This window comes from Cebus imitator, unplaced genomic scaffold (genome assembly GCF_001604975.1).
Source record: "Cebus imitator isolate Cc_AM_T3 unplaced genomic scaffold, Cebus_imitator-1.0 Scaffold385, whole genome shotgun sequence".
In the NCBI taxonomy this organism is placed as follows: domain Eukaryota; kingdom Metazoa; phylum Chordata; class Mammalia; order Primates; family Cebidae; genus Cebus; species Cebus imitator.
Window position 1 is genome coordinate 1,133,358 of NW_016107700.1, and position 14,382 is coordinate 1,147,739.

At 39.6% G+C, this 14,382-nt stretch overlaps 1 protein-coding gene across 3 annotated transcripts in view; it reads right to left on the minus strand.

Annotated features, from left to right (window-relative positions):
- Positions 1-5,159: 5,159 nt before the first annotated feature.
- The window catches only part of ZFP69 (ZFP69 zinc finger protein), an 18,280-nt gene continuing 9,057 nt past the window's right edge, over positions 5,160-14,382 (minus strand). For 2 of the 3 annotated variants that reach the window (XM_017507939.2, XM_017507941.2), the window contains 3 exons: positions 12,396-12,522; positions 11,684-11,782; positions 5,160-6,596 (listed from right to left, as the gene is read on the minus strand). In XM_017507939.2, coding sequence (XP_017363428.1) covers positions 5,458-6,596; positions 11,684-11,782; positions 12,396-12,522 — 1,365 coding nt within the window. In that variant the 3' untranslated portion in view covers positions 5,160-5,457. The remainder of the gene's footprint in view (positions 6,597-11,683; positions 11,783-12,395; positions 12,523-14,382) is intronic. The other variant, XM_017507940.2, reaches the window with a different exon arrangement.

The window sequence follows — 14,382 nt, forward strand, 5'->3', positions numbered from 1 at the left end:
GCACCACCATGCCCAGCTAATTTTTTGTATTTTTAGTAGAGACGGGGTTTCACCATGTTGACCAGGATGGTCTCGATCTCTTGACCTCGTGATCCACCCGCCTCGGCCTCCCAAAGTGCTGGGATTACAGGCGTGAGCCACCGCGCCCGGCCACATTTTTTTTTCTTAGAGTTTTAACCTGTTGCCCAGGCTGGAGTGCAGTGGTGCAATCTTGGCTCACTGTAACCTCTGCCTCCTGAGCTCAAGCAATCCTCCACCTCAACCTCCTTAGTAGCTGGGACTACAGGCATGCACCACCACACTCAGCTAGTTTTTAAATTTTTGTCGAGAGAAGTTCTCACTATATTACTCAGGCTTACCTTTATCTTAAAGTTATGAGAAATCATTGAGGGATTTTAAGCAATAATGTGGTTTAGACATATGTTTTAGAATGATTACTCTAGAAGTAGTGGGGAGGATAGAGAGATTAATTCAAATTACAAATAGAAAAAAACATTTTGGAATTTTTTTTTAAGATGGAATCTTGGTCTGTTGCCAGGCTAGAGTGCAGTGGCGCTATCTCGGCTCACTGCAACTCCACCTCCCAGGTTTAAGCGGTTTTCCTGCCTCAGCCTCCTGAGTAGCCGGGACTACAGGCACGTGTCACCATGCCCAGATAATTTTTGTATTTTTAGTAGAGATGGGGTTTCACCAAGTTGACCAGGATGGTCTCAATCTCTTCGTGATCGGCCCACCTTGGCCTCCCAAAGTGCTGGGATTACAGGCATGAGCCACTGTGCTCGGCCCAGTTTGGAATCTTTTAAGCAGTTAGAAAGTGCTAAGAAGCACCAACACATTGGTGATGGGAATGGAGAGAAAAAGATAGACTGAGGAGAATATACTGGACTTGGTGACTGATTGGGGGAGGTAATGGATGAGAGGAAGAAGTTTGGGGAATTGGGTAGATGGTGGTACCACTTCCTGGATTATGGAATACAGATTTTACTGAAAAGATTATGAGTTGAGTTTTGGACATGTTCACTTTGAAGTGACTATAGGATATCCAAGTGGAGATATCCAGTTGGACATTGAATACAATGATATGGAGCTCAAGAGAGATTTCTAAGATAGAGATAAAGGGTAAGAAGTGTTTGGGCTGGGTGCAATGGCTCATGCCTGTAATCCCAGTACTTTGGGAAGCTGAGCTGGGAAATCATTTGAGGCCAGGAGTTTGAGACTAGCCTGGGCAACAAAGTGAGACCCCTATCTCTACATAAATTTTTAAAGATTAGCTGTGTGTGGTGGTGTAAGCCTGTATGTAGTCTTAGCTACTTGGGAGGCTAGGGTGGGAGGATTGTTTGAGCCCAGTTCAAGGGTGCAGTGAGCTATGATTGAGCCACTGCACTCCAGTCTAGGTAACAGAGAAAGGCCCTGTCTCTAAAAAAATAAAAAATAAAAATAAAATTAGCTTTTAAAAAAGAAGTGTTGGGATGTCAATAAAATAAATCAAACAGGGTGGGCGTAGTGGCTCATGCCTATAATCCTAGCACTTTGGGAGGCTGAGGCAGGCAGATCACTTGAGGTCAGGAGTTTGAAACCAGCCTGGTCAACATGGTGAAACCTCATCTCTATTAAAAATACAAAAAAATTAGCCAGGCACAGTGTTGCACACCTGTAATCCCAGCTACTTGGGAGGCTGGGGCACGAGAATCGCTAGAACCCGGGAGGTAGAGGTTGCAGTGAGCTGAGATCATGCCACTTTACTCCAGTCTAGGCAACAGAGTGAGCCTGTCTGAAAAAAAAATCAGACAAAATGTCTATCTAAACAAGAGACTATGCCTATTGACACAGCCCTAGGGAGGGACATTTCTGTGATCAGCGAAAGGAGGGAATAGTGCCTATGGGGTAAACAGAATAAACAAACAGGCACTAATAACAAGCTAAGCCAGTGGGCAGGCTCTGAAGCAGAACGTAAGGCTTCCTGGAGCAGTAGTATATCTACGAAGTAAACTTCTTTAAAATGGCAAAGTGTGGCTATATTCAGCCAATTGAAAGCAGGTGTATGGAAAGCTAGGCTGACAAATTTGGAGTAAACATACTCAAAATGTGACTCAGTTAAAGCATACGAGTAATTAAAGGTGGTTATTCTCCATTTGTGCGTTTAGATTAGGTGAGTTCCTAAACCCTTCTCAGTTCTAAAATCCTGATCCTATGAGATGGCATTGAAGAATGGGTAACTCTACAAACAGCAAGCCCTTCCTCTGGGAACTGCTCTCCTGCCCTTTCAGCCACCACTCCATCCGTATAGTTCTCACAAAAGCTGACATCTCTGCCTACAATTAAGGGTGGGCACCTGACCTAGCTGGGCCAGTAAGAATCCTCACCCCAGGAATTTTACACTGGAAATGAGAAAGAGAAGACAGCTTTTGTCTGGGTGATGGAAACTGAATATATGTAAAGTATGAAACTGACACTAACCATGATTCGCAATCAGGTGTTGAAAAAGGCAGGGCCAGAATGAAGACAGAAACAGAGGTGAGAGATGGAGAGAAAAAACGATTTGGGTTTTCCAAAGTCCTTCAAGACCTGGTTCCAGTCCACTGTTAGCATGTATCACAGTCCCTGAATTCCATGAGATACTCTGATATTATTCTAATAATATCCTCCTTTGAGGCTTCAGATAGCCCCAGTTGATTTCTAGCCATTTGCAACCTAAAGAGTTCTAACATACTGACTTTGGTCAGAGCCCATATGGGAAGGAGAAAAGTCAATGGAAGTTGAAGCTATAAGGTAGAACTAGATATAATGAGGATTTTAAGTGCCAGGCTTTGAACTGTAACTGGAGTAAGTGTCTGTGGGGAGGGACCTGATGGGAAATCCATTAACACAGAATCACTAAAACTTTCATAAAATGTTATCAGATTGAAAAATAAAACATGTTCAAAATCACTGTGGTCCTGGCTTTGGTATTCAGCTTTCAACCCAACATAAGCAATTTTAACTAATTAATGCTTATTCATTAATTTTTATTAGAAAGTTGTGTCTCCTGCCATGTGTTAATTGTAACTCCTAACACAAGCATCCTGTAAAATGCTATGCATGTTCATGCTATCATTCATGGTAGATCCTGCCATCCTAAGTACCTTGCCTCAATCATCAGTTCGCTTCCATTCCAATCAGAAGGATCACAGCCAAGATTATATTCACTGCAATGAGCCCTTTTAAAGAGACCGATCCTTTTATCTTTATGTTTTATCTTTTATAATCTAAAAGGATTAGTTTCTTTAAAAGGACTCCCATCCACCCAACAGTTCCAGGCTCATAAGTCAGAGACTGAAGCAATTAGTGGAAAGGTGTCTCCTTCCCCAACTGAGACACTGCTTGGCTTGGCTACCAATCAAGAAGATGCAGATTCCTCTCTGGCTCCAGGTATGGAAAATGTCGCTGTTTCTAGGGAGTGCAGCTCAGCTGGTCCTTCTAGGTCATGTTATTGAAACAAGCTGATGCTCCTAAGATGGCAGACAGGCCTGTTGATCCAGGTCTAGAAGATGGTTCAGCACCAGATATGGTTCCTACAGTTCCATATCTTGCTGGTGGGAAAATACATAGGTCCAAACCTCTATGAAGGTCCATTTGCCAATATCAATAATAAAAACACATATACTCTCGGTTGGGTGTAACGGCTCACACTTGTAATTCTGGCACTTTGGGAGGCCAAGGCAGGCAGATTGTTTGAGGCCAGGAGTTCAAGACCAGCCTGGTCAACATGGTGAAACCCTGTCTCTACTAAAATACAAAAATGAGCAAGGCATGGTGGTACATGCCTGTAATCTCAGCTACTCAGGAGGCTAAGGCAGGAGAACCATTTAGCCCAGGAGGGAGAGGTTGCAGTGAGCCAAGACTGTGGCACTGCACTCCAGCCTGGGAGATGGAAACTGTGTCTCAAAAAAAACAAACAAAATCCCCAAAAAACCAAACAAAAAACTCACACATACTCTGTAGCGCAGAAATTCCAGTTCTAGGAATTTACCCTACATACTTACGTGTGTGAAATGAAAATGTGTAAGACTACTCATTGAAAGTTGTATAAATGAAAGACTGAAAACCACCAAAATCCATCCACAGTGAAGTATTAGAGTACATTTATACCATGGAATATCATGCAGCTATAAAAAATAAGTAGGCACTTTATATAGTGAAGTGGAATGACATCTATGATATATTGTTTGGTTTTTATTTTTGAGACAGGGCTTCACTCTGTTACCCAGGCTGGAGTGCAGTGGTATGATCATGGCTCACTGCAGCCTCAACCTCCCAGGCTCAATCCAACTCAGCCTCCAAAGTTGCTGGGACCACGGGTGAGTGCCACCACAACACACAGCTAATTTTTAATTTTTTTCTAAAAACAGCTTATCACTATGTTGCCCAGGCTGGTCTCAAACTCCTGGGTTCAGATCTGCCCTGGCCTCCCAAATTGCTAGGATTACAGGTATGAACCACTGCAACCAGCCTATACTGTTATGTAATAAAAGTAACATGCAGATGTGTTTGTATAGGTGGCCATTTCTGCTTCAAAAGACAAAGGAAACCTGTATTTGTATTCTCTTGGACATAAATTAAAAAGCTGAATGGACGCAAAAAAATTATTAAAAATAGATGCACAAAAAAATTGTTAAAAATGGTTGCCTCTGTGCAAAATCAGTGGTTGGAAATGCAGGAAGGAGGCTTTTCACTGTATACAACTGTCTCCGCTTTCTGGACTTTATCCCATGTAAAAGCTTTCCCCATTAAAAAACACATTTATTCTTTTTTGTAGAGACAGGGTCTCACTCTGTTGCCCACCTGAAGTACAGTGGTGTGATCACAGCTCATTGCAACCTTGAACTCCTGGGCTCAAGTGATCCTTCTGCTTCAGGCTCCTGGGCAGCTAGGACTACAGGTGCATGCTACCAGGCCTCATTAATTTTTTAAAAACTTTTTTGTAGAGATGGGGTCTTGCTATGTTGCCTAAGCTGGTCTTGACTTCTGGCAAGTGATCCTCCTTCTTTGACTTCCCAAAGTGCTGGGATTACAGGTACGAGCCATTATGCCTGGCCAAAAAAATAAAATTTTAATTTTAAAAATAGGGGTGGTGATATTTTAACTTATAGTTCCCAAATGCTGGTTTGCAAATCACTGAATACCCATGAAGAATAATTTATTAATCCACCATGAAACCAGAAAAAAAACGATATTGTCAGTTTTTCATAATGCTGAAGTAATTTAACTTGAAGGACCAGATTTTAATCTTAAGTACTTTCTATGGAGGTATTAGTAGTCAGTAGTCGGTAGCTATCAATGTAATGTTTATTTACACAATGGGCAAAATTAAAAGTTGGCATAATTACACCAATTCCTCATATTTCAATCCTGAAATTTTAAAGCATCCTAAATCACCAACTTAAACTTAGCTTTTGTTCTCATGTCAAATACCTGTTTTTACACAGTATTTCGGAAGGCGTTCCTCCTGTGTATTTCATGGTGTCGACTAAGTGATGAGTTATAGCTGAAGGCTTTTCCACATTCATTACATTCATAAGGCTTTTCTCCAGTGTGATGTCTCTGGTGCTTTTTAAAGGATGAATCATGCCTATAGGCTTTTCCACAGCGGTTGCATTCATATGCTTTCACTCCTGTATGAACAGTTTTGTGGTTGCTAAGGTGTATTCTCTGCCTGAAGGCTTTCCCACATTCTTTACATTTGTACGGTCTCTCCCCAGTATGGATTCTCTGGTGATGTGTTAGATACGCTCTATGACTAAAGGTTTTACAACACGCAGTGCATGCATAGGGCTTCTCCCCAGTATGAATCCTTATATGTTCACTAAGGTGTCTAATCTGTCTAAAGGTTTTCCCACATTCATTGCAAGTAAAGGGTTTCTCTCCAGAATGAGTCCTCAAATGCTGAATCAAGCTAATGTTCTGGCTGAAAGCTTTCTGACATTTATCACATACATAGGGTTTCTCACCAGCGTGAGTTCTATGATGCTGATTAAGTGATGAGCGATGTCTGAAGGCTTTCCCACATTCCTCACATTCAAAGGGTTTCTCACCAGTATGGATTCTCTGGTGTGTACTGAGGGATGCACTTTGACTAAAGGCCCTTCCGCATTCCTTACACCTGAAAGGTTTCTCACCAGTATGAATTCTCATATGTTCAGTAAGGTGAATTGGTTGTTTGAAGATTTTTTCACATATATTACATTCATAGGTTTTTGTTCTTATGTAACCTGTTGGATGATTAATCAAATCTAATTTGTACTTGTTCCGCTTTGTAGGTGTATCACACTTATGGTGCCTCTGTTCAATAATAACATTTGAACTCACTATGATATCTTCCCCAAATTTGTTAGTTTCTTGGACTCTCTTCTCATGGGTCAAGATGGCTTGTCTCACATCTCTCAAACAAGTTTCCTGGTGCCTTTCTAAGACATCATCATACGTGGAGACTTTTCTCAATGTGGAATAAATTATATCATCCCTCATGAACCTTTCCATCATAATGCCATGATATAACTGTTCCTGTGAAATGGTACTCTTTGCAGTTGACTCAGTGGTTTCTGTGTTACTCTTCAAGTCTGAAAGAAATGAAAAAAATGCAAATAATAATATTCTTTAAGCTTTGAAAAACCAATTACTGTAGTGGTTATGGAACAGAGATTTAGACAACAATACGGTAAGTGCATGAGCTTTTTACTATATTTAAATATAGTTATGCTGCTTGGAGAGGTAATGGGAAAGGAAATTTTGAGTCTTTTGGTCTAGCTCTTTCTAATAATGCTAAGTAATAAAATTTCAGAGCTATGTCTTAAGAATCTAAGTATTTTTTTTTTTTTGAGGTGGAGTCTCGCTCTATTGCCTAGGTTGGAGTGTAGTGGTACAATCTCAGCTCACTGCATCCTCTACCTCCCAAGTTCAAGCAATTCTCTTGCCTCAGCCTTCCAAGTAGCTGGGATTACAGGCATGTGCCACTACACTCAGCTAATTTTTGTATTTTTAGTAGAGACAGGGTTTCACCATGTTGGCAAGATTGGTCTCGAACTCCTGACCTAAGTGATCTGCCTGCCTCGGCCTCCCAAAGTGTTGGTTGGGATTACAGGCATGAGCCACGGTGCCCAGCTTTTTTTTTTTTTCCTTCTTTTTTTTAAGATGGAGTCTCGCTCTGTTGCCCAGGCTAGAGTGCAATGGTACAATCTCAGCTCACTGCAACCTCCATCTCCTGGGTTCAAGTGATTCTCCTGCCTCAGCCTCCTGAGTAGCTGGGATTATAGGTGCATGCCACCACAGCCATCTAATTTTCTGTATTTTTAGTAGAGATGGGGTTTCATCATGTTGGCCAGGATGCTGTCAATCTCCTGACCTCATGATCCACCCACCTCGGCCTCCCAAAGTGCTGGGATTACAGGTGTGAGCCACCACGCCTGACCAGAATATAAATATTTTTAATTGAAAACTACCTTTGGAAAACAATCTCAGAAAGATAAAGAGATGTTTCCCTCCCCACTCTGGTAGCAGCAGGAGATATTAGTTCAAAAAATACAGTTTGAACTAAGAATATACACAAGGACATTATGCTGTCTTTTATTGAAACTGTGTGTGTGTGTGTGTGTGTGTGTGTGTGTGTGTGTGTATTTCTCTTTCTATAGTTATTAATATATCCATGGAAGTATTACTTATACAAAGGAGACTTGTAAGAAACCCAGACTGCTATGCTGTTACTGCTGCTAGGTTCTAGGAAAATATCCTTCAACCATTAAGATTTTTACTTGATAAATTTGTTGCACCATTACTAATATTTCAACTGACAGGTCTGTATGTATTCCTGAAACGTATAATTTCTTCTAAGATATTTTAGCCAACACAGATGGATCATTAGTAATTCAAAACGTCAAATTCTAAATGAAGACAGGCAATAATAACATCTAATAATATCTATGCTCTGCAGTTCTCTGATTCTGGTCTTGAATAGGGAGGAGGAAGAAAAGATGATGGGGGAAAAGAAAAGCCATTTATGCATCCCTCCCTAATTCAGTATCCAAGCATGAGGGAGTCTCAAGCTAGAGGGGAAGAAGAGAGGATTTAACTTTGAATGAAGTTGGGAGCTGTTATTATTGCACTGAATTCAATAGGCATTTTACTAAAGTCAAGAGTGTTCTTATTTAAAGAGACTGGATCATCCATGGAACTCTTCAAGATTTCATCTTCAAGAAACATCTAGAGGCAGGGAAAGAACATTCATGGTAGTTTTAATTATTATTTTCATTATTAAAAGTTGAAGAAGAGAAAACCCAGGAAAATATACATAACAATCATTGGAATTAATAACAGAGTAAAACAAGGTGGCTGCATAAAAGGTCAATACTCAAAATCAATTTTGTTATTTCACACCAGCAACATATTTTTTTTTTTTTTTGAGATAGAGTTTTACTCTTGTTGTCCAGGCTGGAGTGCAATGGTGTGATCTTGGCTCACTGCAAACTCTGCCTCCTGGGTTCAAGTGATTCTCCTGCCTCAGCCTCCCAAGTAGCTGGGATTACAGGCATGCGCCACCACAACCAGCTAAACTCCCGAGTAGCTGAGATTACAAGTGCACGCCACCATGCCCAGCTAATTTTTGTATTTTTAGTAAAGATGGGGTTTTGCCATTTTGGTCAGCCTGGTCTCGAACTCCTGACCTCAGGTGATCTGTCTGCCTTGGCATCCCAAAGTGCTGGGATTACAGGCATGAGTACTGTGCCCAGCCAGCAACATAATTTTTAAAAATATACCTGTTCATGACTAAGGCTAGGGGAAAAGAAAAGGAAAAAAACTACCATCTACAATGGCAACAAAATATAAGATTTTCAGAATGAATCTAACAAAAACTGGGCAATATTTACAAGAGAAAATCCTGAAATGTTACTAAAAAAATTAGGAAATATCAATAAATGGAGCGCTATATCATATTCCTGGATAGCAGGATTCAATAGCATAACAATGTTAACTCTCCCCAAAATTGATCAAGAAATTCAATTCTATTTCAATCAAAATCCCAGCAGAATATTTTTGTGTATAATTTGATACCTTGATTATGTAAATCAAATAGAACAACAGAGCCAAGAATAACCAGAACAATTTTAAAGAACAAAGTGAGTGAACTACCTCTACCATGTATGAAGTCTCATTATGAAATATAGCAAGTAAGACAGACTAGCATTAGAGTAAGGACAGAAAAACAAAATAATAAAACAACATAAAGAGAGAAACATGATGGAAAAAGAATATGCAAAACAGAAATAGACCCAAACATATAAAGAAACATGACAGGTAACAGAGCAGCATTAACTATTCCTGGACTGATTATCCATGTGAAAAAAGTTAATCAGATTTCCACCTCATACATACAAGTTTATTTATATAAAATAAATTCCAGATGAATCAAACCTAAATGTGAAAAGCAAAACTTTGAAAATATAGGAATACATAGAAATATATATGATACATACATATGATAAAATGGAAGATAGCAGGGCACAGCAGCATGCACCTGCAGTCCCACCTACTAAGGAGGCTGAGGCAGAAGAATCACTTGAGCCCAAGAGTTGGAGACCAGCTTGGGCAACAGAGCAAGACCCAGTCTCTAAAAACAATTTTTTAAAAAAGTTTACAAAAAAGGAGAATGATAAGGCATAAAAGTGTTTCTTAAACAAAAAGCACAAATCATAAAGAAAAAACCTAATAAATTCAGTAACATTAAATTTAGAAACTCGCATCTATCAAAAGACACTAATTTTAAAAGATGGCCCACTGACCTAGAGTAAAACATAAAGCTATCAAGGATTATTATCTAGAATGAATACACACACACAGTTTTTTTTTCCTACAAATCAGAAAAAAGATAATAGAAAATTTGAACAAGAAAAATAAGAAAAAAGATAATACAAAAATTGGCAAGGAATATAAACAGGTAATTTACAGAGGAGGAATCCTGGATGGATGGTCAATGAACATGAGAAATATATTTCCTTTCACTGGTAATCAGGAAAATGAAAGAAACAAGATACCATAACCCAGTGAATTTACAAAAATCTTAAAGTTTGACGATAACAAATGTTGACAAACATACTGAGTTCTGGAAACTCTCAAACCCTATTAATGGGAGAATAAATTGGTGTAACTGTTTTGAAGAGCAAATTGGTAATACCTAACAAAATGAAAGTTCACATATTCTACAACCCAACAATTTTGCTTCTACTATCTTAGTGAAACTCTTGCATTATGTATACAACAAGTTATGCACACAAAAATTTGCTGCAGCATTTTTGTACCCCCAAAACTTGGAAACAATGTAAACGTCTATAAACAGGAAAATGAATAAAAAAATTGTGGTTTATTAACTCAATGGAAATGAATGAACAAGAACATAGAGGAATATCACTAGTGTTGAATGGGCAAAGCAACAGAAGCATATATACCATTTATTTAAAGAAAAAGAACATGCAAAACAATGCTATATATTGTTTAGTATGTATACACTAATATATATAGACTGCTTTTACATTATATATGTAATAAAAGCATGAAGACATGGGAATGATAATATTTGAACACAGAGTGGTTATTTCAAAAGGTGTAAGGGGGACATTGGGGCTTCAACTCTGTTTGATTTCTTAATCTAGGTGGAAGCTACACAGAAATGTGTTAAAATGTTTTCTATGCCTTTCTGAATGTCTAAAATATTTCACAATAAAAAGGAAGTTGGAGGAGGTTGTTAGAGACCACTAGATTTGTTGTGAAGGAATCCTTTGGTAATTTCTCTTACAGGAGTTTTCATGAAGTAGCTGTTACAGAATATTAATATATATAAGTTAAAAAGAGAATGATAATCAAAGCTGGAATTGTAAAATGAACATTGGCAAAAAGTAAAAATGGAGTGCAGGAAAATTAAAAATGTGTAGAACGCAATCAGAGTCTTGAAAAGAGACTGGATCTTGTGAAAATACTACATACATCTGATTGCTTTAAATCGGCAGCCCTTAGGATACTGGAGAAAGGGAAAATCAAGCTCAATCTTAATGAGGACAAGACTGCTCTTCCCTCTAACTCCAGAGGGACTTTTGCAAGGGCTCAGTGAAGGAAAGGGGTAAGGAAGGGAGAGGTGATGTTAGTTTAGTGCAGGCTCTGTCCAGTGGTCTGAGCCCTCCCCACAGTGAAGCTTTGAGCACTCTGACCTACCCATTAAAAGGTATCATCTGCCTTGGTGATATGGTTTGAGTATTTTCCCCCTCCAAATATCATGTTGAGATGTGATCCCCAATGTTGGAGGTGGGGCCTGGAGGGAAGTGTTGGGTCATGGGGGTGGATGACTCATGAATGAGTGTTCTCCCCATGGTAATGAGTGAGTTCTTGCTCTGAGTGCACGTGAGATTGGGTTGTTTAAAGAGGCTGGCATCTACTCCTTCACTCTCAAGCTCCAGCTCGCACCATATGACATACTGGCTCCCACTTCATCTTTTGCCACGATTGGAAGCTTCCTGAGGCCCTCACCAAGAGCAGTTGCCAGTGCCATGCTTCCTGTACAGCCTGCAGAACTATTAGCCTGTTAAACTTCTTTTATTTATAAATTATGGAGTCTCAGGTATTCCTCTATAGCAACACAAAAACAGACTAACACACTTGGTCTTACCTGAACTGGGATCTCCCGGGCCTTCTTTCTCTGTCATCCAGGGCTCTTCTCCTTTCTCTAGCTGGGATATCACAATAGGTTTGGAAAGTTGATATCCTGCTTACATAGTTTAAAAAAAGAGTCTGAATGTTTATGCTGATGTCTAAAAACCATCCCCAGAATTTTATTCTAATCTTCTGGTATTCAGGGTCTCTACAAGTGGAAAGGGGTGGGTCTTTTTTTTTTTTTTTTCTGAGACAGAGGCTTGCTCTGTCGCCCAGGCTGGGGTGCAATGGCTTGATTTTGGCTCACTGCAACCTCTGCCTCCCAGGTTTAAGTGATCCTTTTGCCTCAGCCTCCTGAATAGCTGGGACTACAGGCACATGCCACCACACCCGGCTAATTTTTTCATTTTTAGGAGAGATGGGGTTTCATGTTGGTCAGGCTGATCTTGAACTCCTGACCCTGTGATCTACCTGCCTTGGCCTCCCAAAGTGCTGGGATTACAGGCATGAGCCACCAGGGGTGGGTCTTTCTATTCCAGCTCTGTGTAGTAAAGTTGTTCCCCAAGGAAGGCAAATCGGATATGCCCTCACTTGGTTTTCAAAAGGAATAAGACATCTTTAATACAGAACCCAAAATCAAGCCTCAAGAAATCCATACATAAACAATGTAAAATAATGACTCTCCTGTAATAGATGGGTTTCTGGATGCAAGGATAGCCAAGTCTTACCCACTGACACCAAGTTGCTGTAGTTCTCCAGCATCACCTCTCGGTACAGATTCTGGTGAGCAGGAGTCAGCTGCCCCCATTCTTCCTGGGTGAAGTCAATAGATATGTCCTTGAAAGTCAACAATTCCTAGAACATAAAACACATTCCTTTTTAGCCAGAGACCACTTCTGTTAAGTTCCAAGGAGTTCTGACACTATTCTAAGAGATTATAAACTTACTTTTATCAGGAGCCTCCTCTGGATCTATTTGGAGATTCTCTTATCTCCAAATCTAATCAACAAAATTATCTGGAACAGTAGTATGTCTGAATCTCTAATCTGGAGATTACTATAAATAATGTAATATATAGAACGACAGATGGTGATACATGCCTTAGAAAAAAATTAAGGACAGTAAGAGGCATAGGGAGAACCACAGTGAGGGTAGAATAATCTTTTATATAAAGTGGTTGGGGAAGGCTCTCTAAAAGGGTGATATTTGATAGTCTGTTTTTGTGTTGCTATAAAAAATACAACAGACATAGAGACAGACATAAATGCAGTAAAGGAGAGAACCACGTGGAAATCTGAGAGAAGAACATCCAAAAAGCAGGTGCAAAGGACCTAAGGTGGGAGCATCCCTGGCTTGAGAAATAGGAAGGTGAACAGCATGGCTAGAGGTAGCCTGGTTAATTAGAGAGTGGAAAGAGATGAAATAAGAGAGGTGGTGATGAGGAACAGGGTGGGATGGGGATGGAGGTTCCTCCACCACCTTGAGCACTTGCTATCACAGAGACCTAGCATTCTTGCTGAGCTTGAATTCTGTGGCACTGCTGGAGTTTAATGCAAAAATGGACAAAACTGTCTGGAACTGTAGTCTAATCCCTTCCTAAGCTCAAGTGATAAAAAGATGAAAAGCCCTTGGCAGTGGTGGCATGGGCTAATTAGAAGTATACTCAATCAAATTAAAGCTGTAAGACTGCCAGAGCTCAGCCACAGCTCTAGGAGAAGCCCACACCTTTAACCACCAGAGAGACGAAAGGGCTTGAAATGGAACAAACCAAAACAAACGAACAAACTATACATGTATGTGTGTATTTATACATACACTCCTGCCTTGACCCCTCAAAGTGTTGGGATTACAGGCATGAGACACTGTGCCCAGCTGAGAGGTCATGTTTTACTGTGATATGCAATCTACTGGAGAGATGAAGTGCTAATGCAGAGATGCTTAGCATCACACTGCATTTAAGTAGATATTTGAAACACCTGAGCTCACTACAATGGTCACAGGAGATAGTCAAATAAATTATCACAGTAATACAATATGTGAACTACAGTTTATTTTATGCAGTAGTGATTTAATACTCCATCTTTACATTTGTTTACATTTCTCTCAACTTTGAATGGCACCATGAGTGGTCTGTGCACATAAGCTTTGACAATTTTTAACTTTTTATAATAGATATGTAATATCTATTATGGTAGTAAATGATAAAATAGACTAGTATCTACATATACTTTATGTATTCATAACATACCTTTCTCTTAATTTTTTTGATATTCCCAGGCTACACGGTTCACCTGCAAGTTTTTCAAACTGTCACGAATGTTTCCATATATTTATTGAAAAAAATCTATATAGAAGTGGACCTGTACAGTTCAAACCTGCGCTGCTCTAGAATCAACTGTAAATGAAAATTCTACAAGTGAAAAATACAATATCTACAAAATTCACTGGATGGGCTTAAAGCAGATTAGACCGTGATGAAGACAAGATCAGCAAAACTTAAGATGGATCAATAAATATTCAAATTAGAGTACCAAGAGAAAAAAAATCTGTGGGAAAATATCAAGTAGTCAAATAAACATGTAATTAGAGTCTGAGGGCTAGGTGGTGTGGCTCATGCCTGTAATCCCAGCACTTTAGAAAGCCAAGGCAGGAGGACTGCTTGAGCTCAGGAGTTGAGACCAGCTTAGGCAATATAAAAAGACCCTATTTCTAAAA